The following is a 17652-nucleotide window of genomic DNA, read 5'->3' as shown; positions in this document are numbered from 1 at the left end:
TTCCCTAATACATGCATTCTTAATAAAAGTAAATACGTACCGCTGACTTTCTGCTATGAGGGCCACATGTACTACCAAATCATTTTCTAAAGGACCCTGGAAAATAATGGAAAAAATATTATTAGCATTGCTAATTAAAGATTTTGTTCAATATAGCATGAACAGGGACAATGGCTATTTGAACAATTCACAACTACAACAGACATCACTGTCTGCATTTCTTTTTCTTACAGCATGAACAAATTGAAAGAACACCATAGCACTAAAACTTGTCAGTCTCAAAACTATGGGAAGACTGTCCTATCACTAAGACTCTGCAAGAGATGTGTTCTGGAAAATCATTAATAAACAGATTTCTGGTAATCACTGTTTGGATTAGTTTGGGGGTTTTTAATTAAAAAGAATCACATACGAAAACCACTAAATTTCATACAAAAATTTAGAACTTATCTAATCAATGTATCACTTATATATGCCTGATACAACCTAATGTTTTGATACACGTTTTTGTAATGAGTGAAATAATTCAGCTTTTTGGGTAATCAATAAAATTCACTTAGAAATAACGACCTGATGATTTCAACCCTTTACTCTGAAAAATTGTGATCAGACAGGTAACTGCATTTCCTCACATTGTTTATTACACTGACACCAGTATTTATTTCAAACATGAAGTATTTTACATCAGGCAACTATGCAAACAGGAGTGAATTCAGCATGTTGGGTGAAAACACTGACTCAGCTCCCTGGGTCCTGAAGTGGCAATTCACCTTTCTTATCACAGTGGCAGCAGCACTATGAGCTAGAAAATGGCATGTCCAAGTTATTCCTTGTTCCTTTCTTCCCTGGCATTCAACAGCTGCAAAATCAACAGAACTAAAAGCAGCTCACACTTTCATTGCTAAAATGCTTTTTGTCTCCTCTTGTCTAGAAACTGGCAGAACACAAATAAGAGAAGTTAAACACATCTTCTATCAATTGTATAAAAAGACAGCATTTTCTGTGACCATAGAGATATAGATATATTGATTTAGAACAGGAAGCTCAGAGTGAATGCTTGCTTGCTCAGGCATCTGTGAGCCTTGATATGAAGTTAGATCTTAGGGATTTGCAGAAGAAATTCTTGATAATATTCTCCCAGAAGTCTGTCAGCACTACACTTCCACTACAAATTTTGGACTTTTTGCCACATGAAATAAGTTGTGATGGAAGTACGTGCACAAAGAGACCAGACGAAGGAGTCAGAAGTTCAAGTGACATTAAAAGATTTTACTGCTCAGAATAAGGTCATTGTGCCATTACTTGCATTTATACAAACCGTAGGAAAACTCAAACCAATTCTTTACCACAATAATTGTTTATAAAAAAAAAGCAAAGCCCCGATATACACATCTGAAAACAAGACTGTACTGATTCACAGACAGCCTGTGATCTACCCTGGGGGATGGTCTTCAAGTTAAGACTCATTTATTACTCTATCAGTGATGAAGTTAGCAGGACTTTGTAACCACAGACTGTAAGTTGTACACAAATCCATGTATTCCACATCACCAGTGAGGCACATCCCTCTGCAATCCCAGAACCAATTCCTCTCACACACAGCCGTGCCCAAGGACACGATTCATTTAGAGCAGTCAGTAAGTGGTGGTTCTAACACCTCCCAGAACTATGCAAACTGCATCTGCAGCACAACTGGCACAACACAAAATCTGTGGGAAAACTTGCTAGACCCTTAAAAGTATTGTGGAAAATTTTAACTGTAATTGCTGTACAACTACAGGACTGCTGTACCATTAAACATGTAACATTACTTTCACTGTCATTTGACATGTCACAGCCTGGAGAATGACAAGTATGGCCTAAAGAAACACAGATCAAAATAATTGATACAACATTCAAAAAACTGTGTCACCCTTTTCAATAACAATTGTTCTAAATAGCATTTGCTGTATATTTTTTTAAAAAAAGAGATGTGGAAAAGCATTAAACTCCTAAATATTTCACTAAATAAATCCTGTTGTTGTTAAAAGTTCCATTTTAATGTGTTGGCTTCCACATTTGTCTAATAAGGCAAGGTCAGGTATTGTTCACACAACATCAATCACCATCTCCCCAGGACACAAAAACAGACCCCCCCTTGCCCAGGCTCAACCTTCTGCCTTCCCTTTCCACATTGGATAGTGGGCAGAAGGGGCTGTTTTCAGCTATATTCTGCACGCTGTGTGCATGATAAATATACCTCAGAAGGCCAAGACAAAATAGTGATTAGTTCTTTTTTCTCTCCAAAAAGGAGAATAAAAAAAAAAATTTAAAAATCATAGTTTTTTAACAAGGTTATAAACCACCAGAGGTAGGACAAAGGCAAAAATCCTTGACTCCGTCCCTGGCACAAGCAGAGAAAGCAGCTCAGTATTAGTCTTTAGCTGCACTCTCTCTGGACAGATGTTATCACTATATGCCTCTCTGCTTACAGTGCCAGGAAGTCTCAGAACTCTGAAAAAAATCCATTCATTCTGAGCATGTGAGAAACTGGGAACAGTATCCAAGAACACCAGTGGAAATTACACCTACTGGGCTTTCCAAGCATATGGAGCAAGGTGAGGCAAACAGAAATAGCCCACAACAGGAGACACTGTACTTGACCCAAACGACCCACCTTGCTGCTACTGAACTCCAAGCTGATTGTCACAGAGCACATCTGCTCCTGGAAGCAGCTGGACCCTCTGAACACTGTGTGGCCATTGGTACTGACACACCAGGCTTGTTAAATGAAATAGAGCCTGCACACATGTGTGCCTCAAATCCCAAAACAGCATTTGACACATTTAGAATTGTGTTAACTGTGACAGACAATTGTATTAACAGGAATGAAAGCAAGAATATGTTTATAATTATCATGACAAAACAAATCATCCAATATATGGTACATCTCTCTAAACCATCCAAATTAGACATGGTCCAACTCTAAACATAACTCAGGTAGCTGAAAAATCTAAAAATATCTCAGTCTACCTCCACTTAATAATTTTAGTTCCTTCTTTACACATTATCTATCTCCCTGAAAATAAAAAAATAACCAGTCTATTATTTTAACTATTCTTTTCCCAATTCTCTTCATCAATAGGTATTAATCTCAATTCACAGTAACTGGAGTCCTCACAAATGACTGCCAAGTCTACATAGCAAAACACTAAAAGAATACAATTAATTAATTGTAACCCTAAACACATATTTCAACATAACCCAGCAGACAAATTAGTCTTACTATGGCAATTTAGTAAGATGATTTTTTGTTAAATATGAAATTAAACATAAGACAGCAATAAATCAGCTTTCACATGTGCCAGTAAAATGCAAAACAAATCCAGAAAATCCCCATCCTACCTCATTTCTCAAATGTTGTTACCATCCAGGCCTCCTTCTACACTACATTCCCCAAAACAGAATGCAACAACCATTGTTGTTATAATCTGTGTTATAATCTCGGCTGAATACAGAGCCAGTAAAAAGGAGTAACCAAATAAGCTATTCTAAGGAATCCAGTTCTAAAGAGTCCTCACTGAACTAGAATTCCCTGCATTATCTTCTTTCAATAGAGTAAATGGTGTATGGATGATTCCATTTTCTTTTTACCTTATGAATGGGATCTAACCTGACCATTAGCACTGCAAAGCAAAAGGAGAACCTCTCTGACTGCTGTTGGATTTTGTTGTGTTTTGGAACACAGACTAAAACCAGCAAAGAGAGCCCTGCTCCAGCACCACACTGGCATTCCCCAAGAGGAAACATATGGACACAGCTTCCTGTAAGTGTATTATTTATTATCACTTTTGGGAAGCTCTTAGGGCAGAGGCTACTTCTCTCTGAAGATCTGGAAATTCTCTATCATATATTGGGTACCCCAAATAGAAGTAAAAATGCTTTTCTGCTGAAACATTTCCTGATGAGTGATGCAGTGCCTTTAGAACAAACCCTCATCTTCTTCAAAGTGTTCAGCTGTGGCACATTAAAAGTTCCTGGTTTGAAGAATCAGAAGAAGAAGAGCTGGATGGGCTGCAGTAACCCTGACTCAATACAGGCTTCTTCTGAGGGCACTCCTGAAAGGGCACGTGGGATCAGCAGCTCACAAGCTCTGTTCTATTCGTAACCCATGAGGTAAGAACAGACAAAAACTGGGAAAAAATGAAGTCACTGAGCTTTCATTATCTCATATTAACATGGCAGAAGTGCTGCACCATGAACAATGAAAGTCTCACTAGGAATGAACCAACAGCCAGGCAGGCGGATTACCTTGGTAACAGCAAAGAGGAGGAAACTGAGGGCTTAAGCAGCATTTGGATAAAACAAGAAAAACATTATTCAGTTCTGAAATACTTCATCTTTTATGCTTCAATAACAAATTCACAACGCTGAACAAGGGACTTCTTGAATATATATTCCTTATATAAGGAAACATAACAGCTGAAATACATCGTTTAGCTTCCACACATACAAGTTCTCACCTCGTTAATAAAAGAAGTCCCCTACATACAGACCACGTTTTCAAGCATTCCCCATCCCTGTTCACTCATTCCTGCTGTGCATTTAATCCAAATACAGGAGAACATGGAATCATGGAATCATTAGGGCTGGAAAGGACCTTTACAATCACTAAATCCAACTGCTAACCCAGCACTGCCAAGCCCAGCACTGAACTCTGTCCCTAAGTGCCACATCTGCATGTCTTTTAAATACCCCCAGGGATGGTGTCTCAATCACACAAAAAAAAAGAACCTAATCCCTGTAGGTCTTAGGAGCCCTAAATACAAAAAAAATATGAACACATTGAAATTGTTTCGGAGGAATTTTTGCATTCCTGGCACAACCTATTACTCAAAGAAACATACCTATCTATTAGCAACAACTTAAACTTACATTTTCTGTATCATTTTGACTGCACTGCTTAATCTGAAGGCAAATGTGTATCACTTCCCCAGAACTGCAGATGTTATAAATCTTCCTTTTAAAAGCAATCCTCCATCAACTCAGAAAATGTATATACACTTAATATTTTCCTTGCACTTTAACTGTAATATTAGAAGACCATACATGACATGTAGATGACAATTTCTCAGTGAAAATATTTTAAAACTAAGCCTATGCTTACCTGATTTGAAAATCTCATGCTCACATTCCGCTGGTCTTGGGGAGCTACGTACCGTCCAATAGGGTCCAGATCCTTAGGACTTATTAACTTGTCAGCTGAAAGTAAGTGATAATAAAAATACAGAATGACTTAAGTACCTTCAGCAGCTTTTGTGAAGAAGGCATGCTAACTTATTGATGGAGTTGGTTCTGCTGCTACAGCCCTTGTTTTGGATCAGTGACTTACAGATCAAAAGGATATTCTGCAAAATTAAGAATCAGATATTGTAAAAAAACCTAATTAAATTTATTTGAAATCAAGCCGTTTCTACCATGGAGTTTTTTACATGGGAGGAAAAAAGCCCACCTAAAAATTCATTATTTTAACCTTCTCCTGAAAAAAAATGAAGTATTCCAATAAAAGTATGCTATTGAAAAATTTCAACGAATTCCTCGAATAAAGGTTCATAATCTACTATGAGCCACTATACCCTTCAAATAAGCATTCTACCAAAGTTGCATTTTGCCATGAAACTCTCCAAGCTTTATTTAATTTCTGCTACAGAGTAGGCCACAATGCATTTTCATTTCTTCTATATAGAGGTCAACAATTTTGTACCTATTCTTAAAAGCCTCCACACTGGATAACAAGCTATCAGTCTAAAAAAGAAGTGACTCATGACTCCATTCAGCTGCAAGAGAAAACCAGCACTGCCTTGATAAGAATGTTTCCGAACACTGCACCACGTAGTAAATGAAGACTACAGTTTATAAACTCAAAATATGTCCTTACTGAAGGTTACAAGTGTTAGGAAAGAAGAGAATAGATGGTACAGTGGAAAGAAGATGCTCAGGCAGCAGTGAAGGGCCCTGGCTGGGCAGTTCACCACGGAAGCTGTGCTGGAGATGCTGGTGCCAGGAGCTCTGCCAGCTACTGGATACTGCCCTGTCCTCAGCCTTCTGCTGGGACAACATGGCTGGACTCCTGCCAGGACAGGACCCCCTTCCTCTGCTCTGCTCCTGCAGGGTTATGATCCATGGGCACAAAACCAGCAAAGCTAGATTATAAAAAAATCACCATGGACAAATCATTTATATACTGACACATGAGTTACCAGATCATACATAAGGAAATCAGTCATCTAAGCTCCAGTTCACACAGAATTCTTATGCTGGCTAAAGGAATGGAAGTTACTCGATTTATGTGTGATGCAATAAAATTGATTAACCAAACGATTGCAAGATCAATGGGCTATGCATCAGTTCTTAAAAGCAAGAGCAGTTTCCAGGATACATGTTCTATTCCCACTGTTTTTTACATTGATTTATGTTGCTTAGTAATTAAAATATAAGGTCAGAATACTTTAATATTTAAAAGAACTATATCAATAGACTATTATAAAATATAACTTCAATATTTACAATTTTTTTTAAAATAGGATCTCAGTGAATATTCATCACCATTATTACAAATACAAGTGTATTAGAATGCAAAAGCAGAGATTTCTTTGTTAGCTCACTATCTGCAGCAGCTGACAACATTTAATCCATTTGGTCTACACTGTAAGAAATATTAAAAATCTTATTAAAACTAAGACTCTTAACCTAGTTCTAGGCAGCACTGAATCCACAGAACAAAATACAAAAATTATAAGGAAAAGGAAAGGAAAGGAAAGGTAAGAGAGCTACTAAATGAAAGCCTGAGTGAATTTTCAGTTGCATGAAAGAGCTGAAGGCCTGGCATTCCTTTCCCTTGTTTCAAAATGAGGACCTTACCATAAAGGTTTTACAAACCTCCTCATCCAACGTAAGGAGGAAATTGTATGAAAAATAGCATTATCATCTGCAAAAACATGTCTTTTTTTTCATAAACAATTTTTTCAGTTGCATAAACATGTGATGCCCTCCAATAGGCATCTGACACGCAGACACTTTCATTGCCTGCTACTCAGAGTGTTTATAAGCAGGACCCAAATTTTGACCTCCCTACTTCTGTGGGAGGCAGAGAGATGTGTAAGAATTGACTCTGTTTCATGTTGCTGTATTTAGAAAAGTTTGGAGTGCAAGAGGCAGAGCCCAGGCCCAGAGACAGCAGAGGAATCTAAAAGGTGATGTCGTGTGCTCGCCTACACAGCAGGAGCAAGGAGGCTGAACAAATACAAATTAATTGCTACCCTTGAGGCAACACAGTGATTTCTGAATGGATGATGAAATGGGAAAACAGTACCTTCCCAGATATCAAAGTATTTGGAGTCAGGCTTCCACTTAATTAGCAACCACCAACAAGCAAAGTAACACTTCCATCAAGGATGAGACTGTTAGTCAGGCAGGTTTTCATCCAGAAAGGAACAAAATGGAATGCAGCAGTTATAAATTAGTATGAATAAATGGAGTTCCTGATATAACAACCACCAAAATGTTGAAATTTTGAATATTTGGGAAAAAAAAGAGGGTGAATGAAAGTAGTGAATACAGTGGAGAGAAAGTTTTAGAACAATAAAGGAAACAGCAACTAATGACAACATTTCAAAAAGAGATTTAGCACAACTATTTTTTAAAAAAGCAGTGTGTAAGAATGCTCAGCAAAGAACTGAAACACAAGAATGTTATGTTACACAAACAAAATTTAGCAAATTATAAATACAATTTATTTAACCAGCATTCTGCAGGTACAGAAATACACAAATATGAGTACAAGATCAATACTAGCAGAATTAATACAGTATTCCTACATACACACTTGAGGATTACTTGACTAATATTTTTAAAGGTTAAATTAATTTTTTTTAATTAACAATAAGATTGCCTGCATTTATTTTAAAGCATTGGCTGAAAAAGGAATTATGTAAGGAATACAGTGAAAGCAAACAGGTGGAGCACCAGACAGGCTCTGTCCCTCCATACTTAAAGATACATCCACTGCTCTTGCCAAGTCTCGAATTTTTAAACCCCCCTTCAGTGTTTCTCATTTTTACTACCAACAGCCTGTTTCCCTTTACAGTGTTCACAGAAAAAAGTTTCTAGAACTCAATTTACTGATTACCAGGTAAATGCTGATCCTGTTAAAATAAACTGATATATCTTGCCCCTAAAAGAAATACTAAATAAAAAAAACAAGTGTGAAGATTTTTCTGGCTTAATCATTCTTTTTGCATTAGCCTTTAATAAAATCATTTCAAGTGAGACCAAGAGTTCATTTGTGACTGAAATTCACCATAACAATCTTCAATGGTCAAACTTTAGAAAAGAAACTAGATGAGCAATTGAAAATACATTTCAAAGGATAAAAACAACACAGGCTGAATAAATTATTAACTTTCTCTGAGACTGCAACTATTCAAAGTTTAAACTTTTCGTGCCTAAAGCAGTAAATAATTTGAATTAAATGCTATAAATCACTTACAAACATCACTGTACAGGTGCAGCTGATATAGTTAATCCAGAAAGCATCACATTAATATACTTTGTTACGAAGAAAAGGAAATAAGAAGAAAAGCTAGGAAAAGAAACAGCAAAAAAAGATAGATCTATCATGTTTAAAAGATTTTCAGTAATCTATGAAATATTCCACTAAGCTTCACAGTATGTTGCATGCAGCATAAAAACGAGAAGACTTTTAAAAAGCAATTTTTGTCCATCATGTAGGTACTAAAGCAAAAGACACACATGCCACTCATAGTCCATTCAAAACTCAAGCCACTGTTTTCGTTCAGAGTCAGAAAAACATGATCAAGACACAGTGAAAACTTGAGAGCACCTGCTCAGGCTCTTACCCAGGAGTTTGGCAATGATGTACATGGCCTGGCCCCACAGGAACAACTTCCCATCCCGGCCATTGTTACTGGGAAAGCGTTTCTGACTGCCAGGGTTCTTCTTTTCCATTTCAACAAAATCAGCTGGCACATAGTAATACTTGGGCACAACAGGACAGCCTGGGATTTTTAAAATAAACAGTAAGTCATCACTTCCCTCATTATTTGATTGGAGTCCCCCAATAAAACTGAGTCCAAAATAGGAAAAATTACACCTTAGTAACAATTTGATTGAACAGAGATGGATGTCATTCACTATCCTCTCTCAAAGCCACAAGCAGTGTAGGAAACCCAGGGCAATATTAAACTACTGCATATTTCACCAAACTTTTCCTCAGAATTTCTTCCCAGAATACATATGTTGTCTGTGCAGCATCTTACTGTGCAAATTGAAAATAAAACAATTCACCTAAAGCAAAACTCAGTTCAGGTAACAAACCATAACCAAAAGCAATGAAAGCTGGGTCACAGTGAAACACTTGGGGTGTTTTGCCCTGCAGTTAACACATGCTCAGTCTCAGGCAACTTTTTAAAATTAAAATCCTGGTCAAAAAAAGTCAACTTGGGTTTACATACTTTTATTAATTAAATGCTTAAAACTAGCACTTGAATTTTGAAACATCATGAATCAAAACAGCATAACTTCTTCACTGAAAGATAATATACCTTCTATCTAGAATTATGCCACAGGTATTGCTGATCATTGTAGATCAATAACCTTTATTTCCGCCCTTTTAAGTAATTTAGAAACATAATGACAAATGATTGACCTAATTATATGAAATAGAAATGCAAATTAATATGCTTCCTGCAAAACTAAATTTTACCTTAGTATTGCTTTAGTTCTGAATTTATTTGGATAAAGAACTGGTGATAAACAGAATAAAGCTGCAGTGTCTGGCTACGTGCTGAGACAAAAAATTGCTGGCAAGAAGCAGAGAAAAAAGTGGAAAAACGAGAGTTATTAGAGATAGAATATTCAAATGAGTGAGGTATCAAAGCACACCCAGAAAGTTTAAGATGGGATATTTGTGATGACATTCAACAAAAGAAATCACAAGATTAATTTAGCATCCATGAAACTTCACATATTCATTAACAATCAGAAAAAAACAAGGACTAGCAAGGTCAGAAAATTGGTTACATAATGAAAACTTGGTAAGGAAATGTTTGTTTTTCTTATAGAAACTAGTTCACTTCAATAAGTTTAAAGAACAAGTCAGACTAAAATACTCTACATCTACCTGTGTAACTGTACCACAGATGTAAGAACAGGTGACTAAAATGCTGAGTTTTAAAATTGGATTGTCAGTATATTGAAGCTTGTTCTGTTCTCTGGCCATTTCTTTTCCTCCCACTCAAACTTATGGTCTTTTTCTTTTTTTTAACTGAATTTTGGATGAATGAGCCTGTAAGCCATCAATAGCCTCGTCTGCAGTGCCACAAACATTCTGGAGTGCACAAACTAAGCAAGAGAACATTTATATTAGAATGCTGCCATTTTCCCTGCTCTAAGCTAGAACCAATTTCATATGCATGTAGTAAATTATTTTTTAAATCTTGTGAAATTAAGTGACAATGAAAGATGAGAGCAACTCTCAATTGTATCCAGGTGGAACACTGAAACAACCTAACTGTTGGCAGTTACTATTTGCCAGGAAAGTCAAAGTGAACAATGTAAATTGTAAAAAATGAAGCAGGGGAGGAATGAGTGGGTACAGTATAAAACTTATATCAGTATCAGCAGCATTTTTCCAGACAATGTTACTTTTGTTATCACACTTTATGATGTAATGTATCTACTACATAAAAGAGATTATTTTAGTATCAGTATTATGCCATGGAGAAACATATTGATATTTTTACTTCTCCTTTGCTCTGACCACAATATACATTAATAGGGAAGTCAGTATTTTAATTATTTCAGATAAATAAAAAGCTACAAGTGTTTCAGAGAATGATTTCCAGATAATACCTTCAGGTGTATGTTGAAGCAAAGGGTCCAGAAGATCCTGATATTCCTTTACCTGTGCAGGATTTCCTTTAAAAACGCCTAAAAATAACCAAACAATAATTGATTTAATGGAAGAAATAATTTTTTCATGAGCCTAATGTTCATAAAAGAAAAAGAAAAAACAATCTAGTGCTTATTTTTCAAAACTAAATATTTTTTCAAACTGTTTAGTATCTACACAGAAGTAAAAGACTAAACTGTATATCCTCACTTACTGCTACAGCTCAATCTCACAGGGATCATGAATCAGGTGTTCTGTTAGTAGCTTAAACTGAAATAAATGTCAAGTTACATGGGATAGGAAAGCTGTGAACTTACAGGGGGCAGGACCTGGACACAGACAACCAGCCCAGCTCACTGTAAAGAACTTCCTCAATTATAGCAGCACGAAGAGGCAGAGCTTATGTGCCTGTGTGGACACAAACAGCCTCATTCTAAGTATTGAGAGCAGAGTTGCAAACTGATCTAGATGAGAGTTGCCCAGAAATCCCATTAAATAAATACAAAAGAAATTTGAAGTAGCAAATTGAATCTCTCCAAAGATTTTTTGATGGAATGTTACATCTGTAAGTTATACAGGTATTATATCACCATATTACAAAGACTGAGAATTGCTGACACACCTCAAGATTAAATAAAACAGTTAACTCTCTGATGCTGCTTCTGGGGAGACACTGGCGTGTTTGGGAGTACCAGTGCCTTAAATGGGTTTTTTTAGCAGAACTTCCCAAAATGAATCTGATCAACACTAACATGACCAGTGCTAAGTTCATCAAAAGTTCTTAAATGAAAATATACGTCAACAATACCAAAAGCATTTCTGCTCATCCAGCAAAAACTGTATCACTTTGACAAGCACTGTCCCATTGTCATACAGGTAACAAAACCCAGCTACCAGAAGTTACCTGGATATTTAGTTGCTTAATACAATTTGCAGAAAAGGCTTTCTTTTGTAGTGTGTGTGTTGGATGGGCAAATAGGCTTACAGCTAAACCACTATTCACAATGCAGCAGTTTGAGGGGTTTCTTTAATGCTTTCATTACAGAGATATTCCCCTGTAATCTGCTCCTCCCATTCCATTGTCTTTTTGCAGTCTGTTTACACTTCAAATTTTGCATTAAGGAAAGCTGTGGATTTGGAGATATTTGCACAAAATCTACTAACAGAATTGGTCTACTTGCTAAAAGTGCGGTCCAGGAAGAAAGGACATGTATGTGCAAAGTATTCTTTACTCTTTTTTGTACACAAGAAGAGTAAAATGCTTCTTTTATTCTTCTGATAACTTCAGTTAAAGATCACTACCTTTTTGTTCTTCCCAAAACTGCAAGTGGGCAGCATTAAATGTCAGTGCCTTTCTCCTCAGTTTTGGGCCTCACTCTTTGAAAAACATCAAGCACTCCTTTAGAAATATCAATTGTGAAACCTTATTGTATCTTCAAACACAATATTTTAATCTGTGGCTGGCCACAGAGGAGTCGAGGCAGACAGCATATTTCTATGCCTCTCACTATCTTTATTTGAAAACTATTTAACATACTACAGAGGGGGGAAAAAAGAAAAAAAAAAGGCCAGATTTTAATCCATTTAGAAATCTTTTTGACAGTTGTAACCCTACTAATTTGCTTAATCAGACTTCTGTCCTATCGAAGTTTTAGCTTCCATCCTGAATCATCCCCTGAACTTCTTTGGTGTGTCTCCTATCCTCAAGACAAGGTTTAGGTAGTGGTGTTTTTGCTGCTGTTGTGATTTTATGTTTGTTTTTTTTTTAATTCAGTCAGACTGACTGTGAAAAATTGTGGCCTTTTCTGGTTCACTTTCTTCTTTCTGAATTCTGTTTCAATTTCCACTCAATATTCAACTTGAAAAGACCTGCTGCAACATTCAGTGTGTCAATGTGTTCTCTCTTCCATTTTCTTTTCTCTTGTGTGCTGCTGCAAAGGTTTGATACACTGTGAAAGATTTTTAGGCTTAAAAGGCAATGCAGGACAATGTCACAGACTGAACCTTTTAAAACACCCCTGTCAAGTTCTATTCTAAAAACAGGTCACCACAGGTTGGGGTGCTTGGGGGTTTTTTAACCCAGGAGGCAGAACTCTCAATGAGATATTTAGTGTCACTGCATTATGGTTTATTTTCGCAGGACAGGAAAATTTTGTCTCTTTCTTCTAAGAGCTCATCTCTCTAATGCCTTTCAAGGACAGGGATGTAAAGCTACACTTACCATCGATGATCATGAAAATAAAAAAAAGAGGGAATTCACACTCAATGCCATCAAAAAGCTGAAAAGAAGAAAAATTCAGACATTTCATCATTTTCATTGAAGGAAATATATCTGAATAATTCTGTTGAATAATTTCTAAGCAACAAAAGACAATCATAAAAGCAAAAACATTTTAGAATGTCAGTTTGTCATTTAGGTTACCACTCCTGAATCCTACAGTCACTTTAACTGTGCCTTTATATCTGCTGTGGCTCATTCTCAAGCAGAATATTTAAATAACCTACTTTGTAATTTTTCACAGGGAAACTATGGGAAAAAAAAAAAGAAATAAATTTTCATTTAGATAACTTTTACTGATAAATATTGTGATCAAAAGCAAAATTGTTTTCTATGCACTCAGACTGTAGTCAGCTGTGAAATGAAATGAAATGATAAATAATTTCCTTATTTGTTATGTGAAATCAACTGTACCCTAAATGTAAATGAAAGCACATTCATTACAAAACAAACCAATGACTCACTTGCTGACTTAGCAATCTCTGAAAACTGCACATGCAAATTACAAAATGCATCTCCTTCACTTAAAGCAATTAGGCATCACTGGGCAATTCAAATTACAATTACTGCAGAGGGGTGTCTGGCTTGGCTTTGTTTTCTTTTGGGGTGTTGTGAGGATTTTGTTTTGTTTGGCTTTGGGGTTGGTTTTCTTTTTCAAGTACTGCCTAAACATTTTGGAAAACCCCACTCTGTCCATAAGGTCACAGGTCAAGTATTGCTCTACCTTGATCTCTGCTGGTTTGTAGTACCGCCGGGTTCTGTCCTCCAGGGCTGTTCTGTACCCATCTCTCAGAAACCTTTTAAACCCGTATTTTCCTTTCAGTTTTCTGATAATTTTATCTAGTGTTTGACCAAACAAAACCTCATCATCCAAAGCAAATGCTGGGTAACTAAGACAGGGCAAAAGGGCTGCATCAGTATTCTGTAGGAGGAGAGGGAGAAATAGGACGTTACACGTTTAATTAGATTCCTGACAATTATTTGATGCACAAAGACTGTTTAACTTACTAAGTGAAATATAATGTTCCAAACTTACCTTTATCAAAATCCTAGTACTAACATACTAAAATAAGGTGCAAAATAAGACTTCTAAAGAGACACCAGGATAAACTACAACCCAAATATCCAGACAGAGGATTTAAAAGAGAACTCTGACTCAGAATCTGACCTGTTTTACAGTTGATAATGTGCAGGCATAAGTGAAAACATTCTAAAACTTTGTGTTTTGTTGCTGGGTTTTTTTTTTAAAATATATCCTCCAGGTTATTCCTGGAAGAAATACAAACATTTGGGTATCATATGCTCAAAAGAATCACAAATATTTTATAAAGGTGCAGTGATTAAATTATCATTTCTGAACATCTTTTTCAGGAATAGTCTTCAGGTGCTTCAACAAACAAGCTTATCTGATTAACAATTAAGAGGATAAGGGAATAATTCCAGAAGAAAATATGAGCAACCTTCTCAAGAATCATGTGTACCTATCATAAATTAAAAACATAGAAAAATTACTAACCAGTGCATCACCATTACAGGTAGGCTTACAGAAACACAAAAGAGTATTCTTTTCTGCTGACATATTCAAGATATTCAGCTGTTAAAAATAACATGTTTTTGCCAATATGACTGACATGAACCCATAAAAAGAAGAAAAGGACACAAAGATTCCTTCTATGGGATAAGTAAGCTGTGAAATCAGCTTCTGCTGGAATATTTCAAGTCTCCAGCAAATAACAAACAGCAAGAGTTATAAAAGACCATTTGACTATAAAAAAAGTAGCTGACAGCATCTTTTATTTTAATTATCCAGCATTACAACTCTTCCATAATTCTTACCCACAATAAGTAAACTATTAACGTTGAAGATTATAACAGTCTGTTTCAGGAACAAAAATGCTCTTACGTCCAAGAACATACAAAAAAGCAGAACTCTATTAACACTCATTTTAAACTACTGATTTTCAAAACCCAAATTCACCTTTGATGGTAGCAGTGAAATAGATCTTTTTTTAACTAATCTATACTTATGTCACTTAGATTTACTCACTGAGGAAATATATTTGTAACGGTAGTTTATAATAACAAGAAATTGTCTATATTCAGTAATTTATGATAAGTCAACCTTAAAGGCTTTTTTCCTAGACAAAAGAAAGAATTAAAGCTAAAACAAAAAGTGTTTGAAAAACGCAGGCACAGAGTGTATAGTGGAAACTAGGCCAAAAGGAAAACAATCACCAAGACTGCAAAACTTCAGTTATTTCCAATTTTATTTTACAATTGTTTAGGAAGCTCCCAAGATGCTACTATTCTAACCTATGTATTAACAAAATAAAGAACACCACTGTAATTCCACTTCAGAAAAACAACTACAGCACAGTGACACTTAAGAAGCAAAAATTTAACACCTTCCCAGCAAATTCCCATCCTTATCAAGCAGAACATAAGGGCCATCATGCAACTAAGAATTCACATCCATTTATTTTCTCCACAGTCTGTCGAGGAGAATTTTATTTAATTACTTACATGAGACCTTGACTCTCGGGGCAGCAGCGAACACAGAGTCTGCCTGTTACGATTATGGGCATCAAAATCCACAAATATAACAGACCAAGAGCAGCCCTGTAAACACATTACATTTGTTTAATGGAAAGGGAAGAAGGTTAGCTTATTCTGGGGAAACTAATTGGTTCTGTGTTTTATTTGGGTTATGCTGTCATAGTCTGGTATTCTGCTGGTAATTTCAGTCAGAAAATATAACATCGAGTTGAAAATAATTTGGATTTTTAAACTCATTTAAGTATAGCCAAAATTAATGATTTTATCTGTATCTATTATAATACTGATTATCAATTATATGATTCATTCAGGCTATTAATCCTTCCATTAATTCTTGAAAAATAACAACTGTATTAAGGACAAACAAAAAGAGTAGCTGTCCTTCCCTGTGACTGCAGGAAATGTTCCTAATAGTGATGTTGAATATTTCATTACAAGGCAGTTAGAACACATATTCAGCATAGAGGCACTGCTTAGATATTCAGCAGAGGTACTGCTTTGGAAAAGGGCTTCCATAGCAAACAAAAATTGTCTGCTTTTCAGTTATTGTAAGGTCTGCATTATTAACATCTACTCCTTGCAAAATCTATTTCCTAATAACATTCTGTAATTCTACACTGTATCTGTCACCTTTTTGATACCTCCTGAAACACTCAGAAAAATTCCCATATCTGAGACACTGTTTAAACACAATCAACAGCATTTAGAATTATTACCAGTAGGCAACTTCTTGCAAACTCAATGCAGTTTGTTAATGAAGAGGTATCTCCATATACATTCCAACTGATACTGAATCTCAGAACCACCCCACTGGAGGACACATTCAGTGCCAACTCATTCCATTATGGTCATAAACATCAGACCATGAGTTTTCATAAATCCACCAAATTTCTCCTAAAAAGCACTGTTTCTTTGGTACACTACTCTCCCAGGGAGACTGTTCCAGAACCCTCCCTTTCTAATTATTAAACACTTTCATTTCCAATTAAGTGTCTCCAGAAGTAGTTGGCCACCTTTCTTTGGGTGTCAGTACTACCACCCACTGAGATGCCTTTCCAGAGGGTTTTTTCTGACTCACTCTTTAACTGCACTCTAATTATACATAGTTATCATACAAATACTCAGCTTTTGCTTTACTAGGCTAAACAAAATGTTTTTTCCACTGTGCCCATGGAAAATAATCTCTGTTTTCTTAATCATTCCAGTAAGATATATACTGAATAGTGCTAAGAATGCACACAAATAATCACATTTGCTTTGATGATTTGTTAATTTACTTTCTTCCTAATCCAGACTCTGATTATTCACAAATCTCTAAATTCATCTACAAGCTCTGAACACAGCCTGCCCACACATGTGCACTGCAGTTTCAAATTCTGTGCTACAGTGAAGAATTCTTTGGGGATTCAAAAGCAAGCTAAACCCACAAGCACCTTGTCTTACAAATGAACTATTTTTCACTTCTCTAAAGACTGTAAAGTTCTGGAGTAAGGACACATTACAAAGGCTTGATTTATTTAAAAAAAAAATAAAATTGTCTTTAATATAGGATATATAGCTCATAAACAAACAAGTGATTACACTCTGACTAGGTCAGACTTCAAACATGTTTATCTTGTCACAAGCTGTCTGTCTGTCACCCCAGCAGTGATTTATGCAGGTTATACTGGTGCAGTTGCAGGTGCAAACAAATCTCTCGAGGGGCTCAACAGGATTTCTCAAAGCTTTTGGAACACAGCTGGAGTTAAGCACAAAGGCAAACTCTGCCATAGACTGAAGGTCAAAATGGTTTCTGTTTATGCCAACTAAATATCTCGGAAATAAATTCTCAAAGCATAACTGGTCTTGCTTCAGCAATTTATTCATC

At 36.1% G+C, this 17652-nt stretch overlaps 1 protein-coding gene across 9 annotated transcripts in view; it reads right to left on the bottom strand.

Moving 5' to 3' along the window:
• Window positions 1–17652, bottom strand: part of PHKB (phosphorylase kinase regulatory subunit beta) — a 68267-nt gene that overhangs the window by 23627 nt on the left and 26988 nt on the right. For all 9 annotated transcript variants that reach the window (XM_064671121.1, XM_064671122.1, XM_064671123.1 and 6 more), the window contains 7 exons: window positions 15753–15848; window positions 13954–14151; window positions 13173–13230; window positions 10912–10989; window positions 8898–9056; window positions 5147–5241; window positions 41–96 (listed from right to left, as the gene is read on the bottom strand). In XM_064671121.1, the coding sequence (XP_064527191.1) occupies window positions 41–96; window positions 5147–5241; window positions 8898–9056; window positions 10912–10989; window positions 13173–13230; window positions 13954–14151; window positions 15753–15848 (740 nt within the window). The remainder of the gene's footprint in view (window positions 1–40; window positions 97–5146; window positions 5242–8897; window positions 9057–10911; window positions 10990–13172; window positions 13231–13953; window positions 14152–15752; window positions 15849–17652) is intronic.

The sequence above is a fragment of the Pseudopipra pipra genome, chromosome 14 (assembly GCF_036250125.1).
Source record: "Pseudopipra pipra isolate bDixPip1 chromosome 14, bDixPip1.hap1, whole genome shotgun sequence".
In the NCBI taxonomy this organism is placed as follows: domain Eukaryota; kingdom Metazoa; phylum Chordata; class Aves; order Passeriformes; family Pipridae; genus Pseudopipra; species Pseudopipra pipra.
Note: the sequence above shows the minus strand (reverse complement) of the source record. Positions and strands in the feature narration are given on the sequence as shown.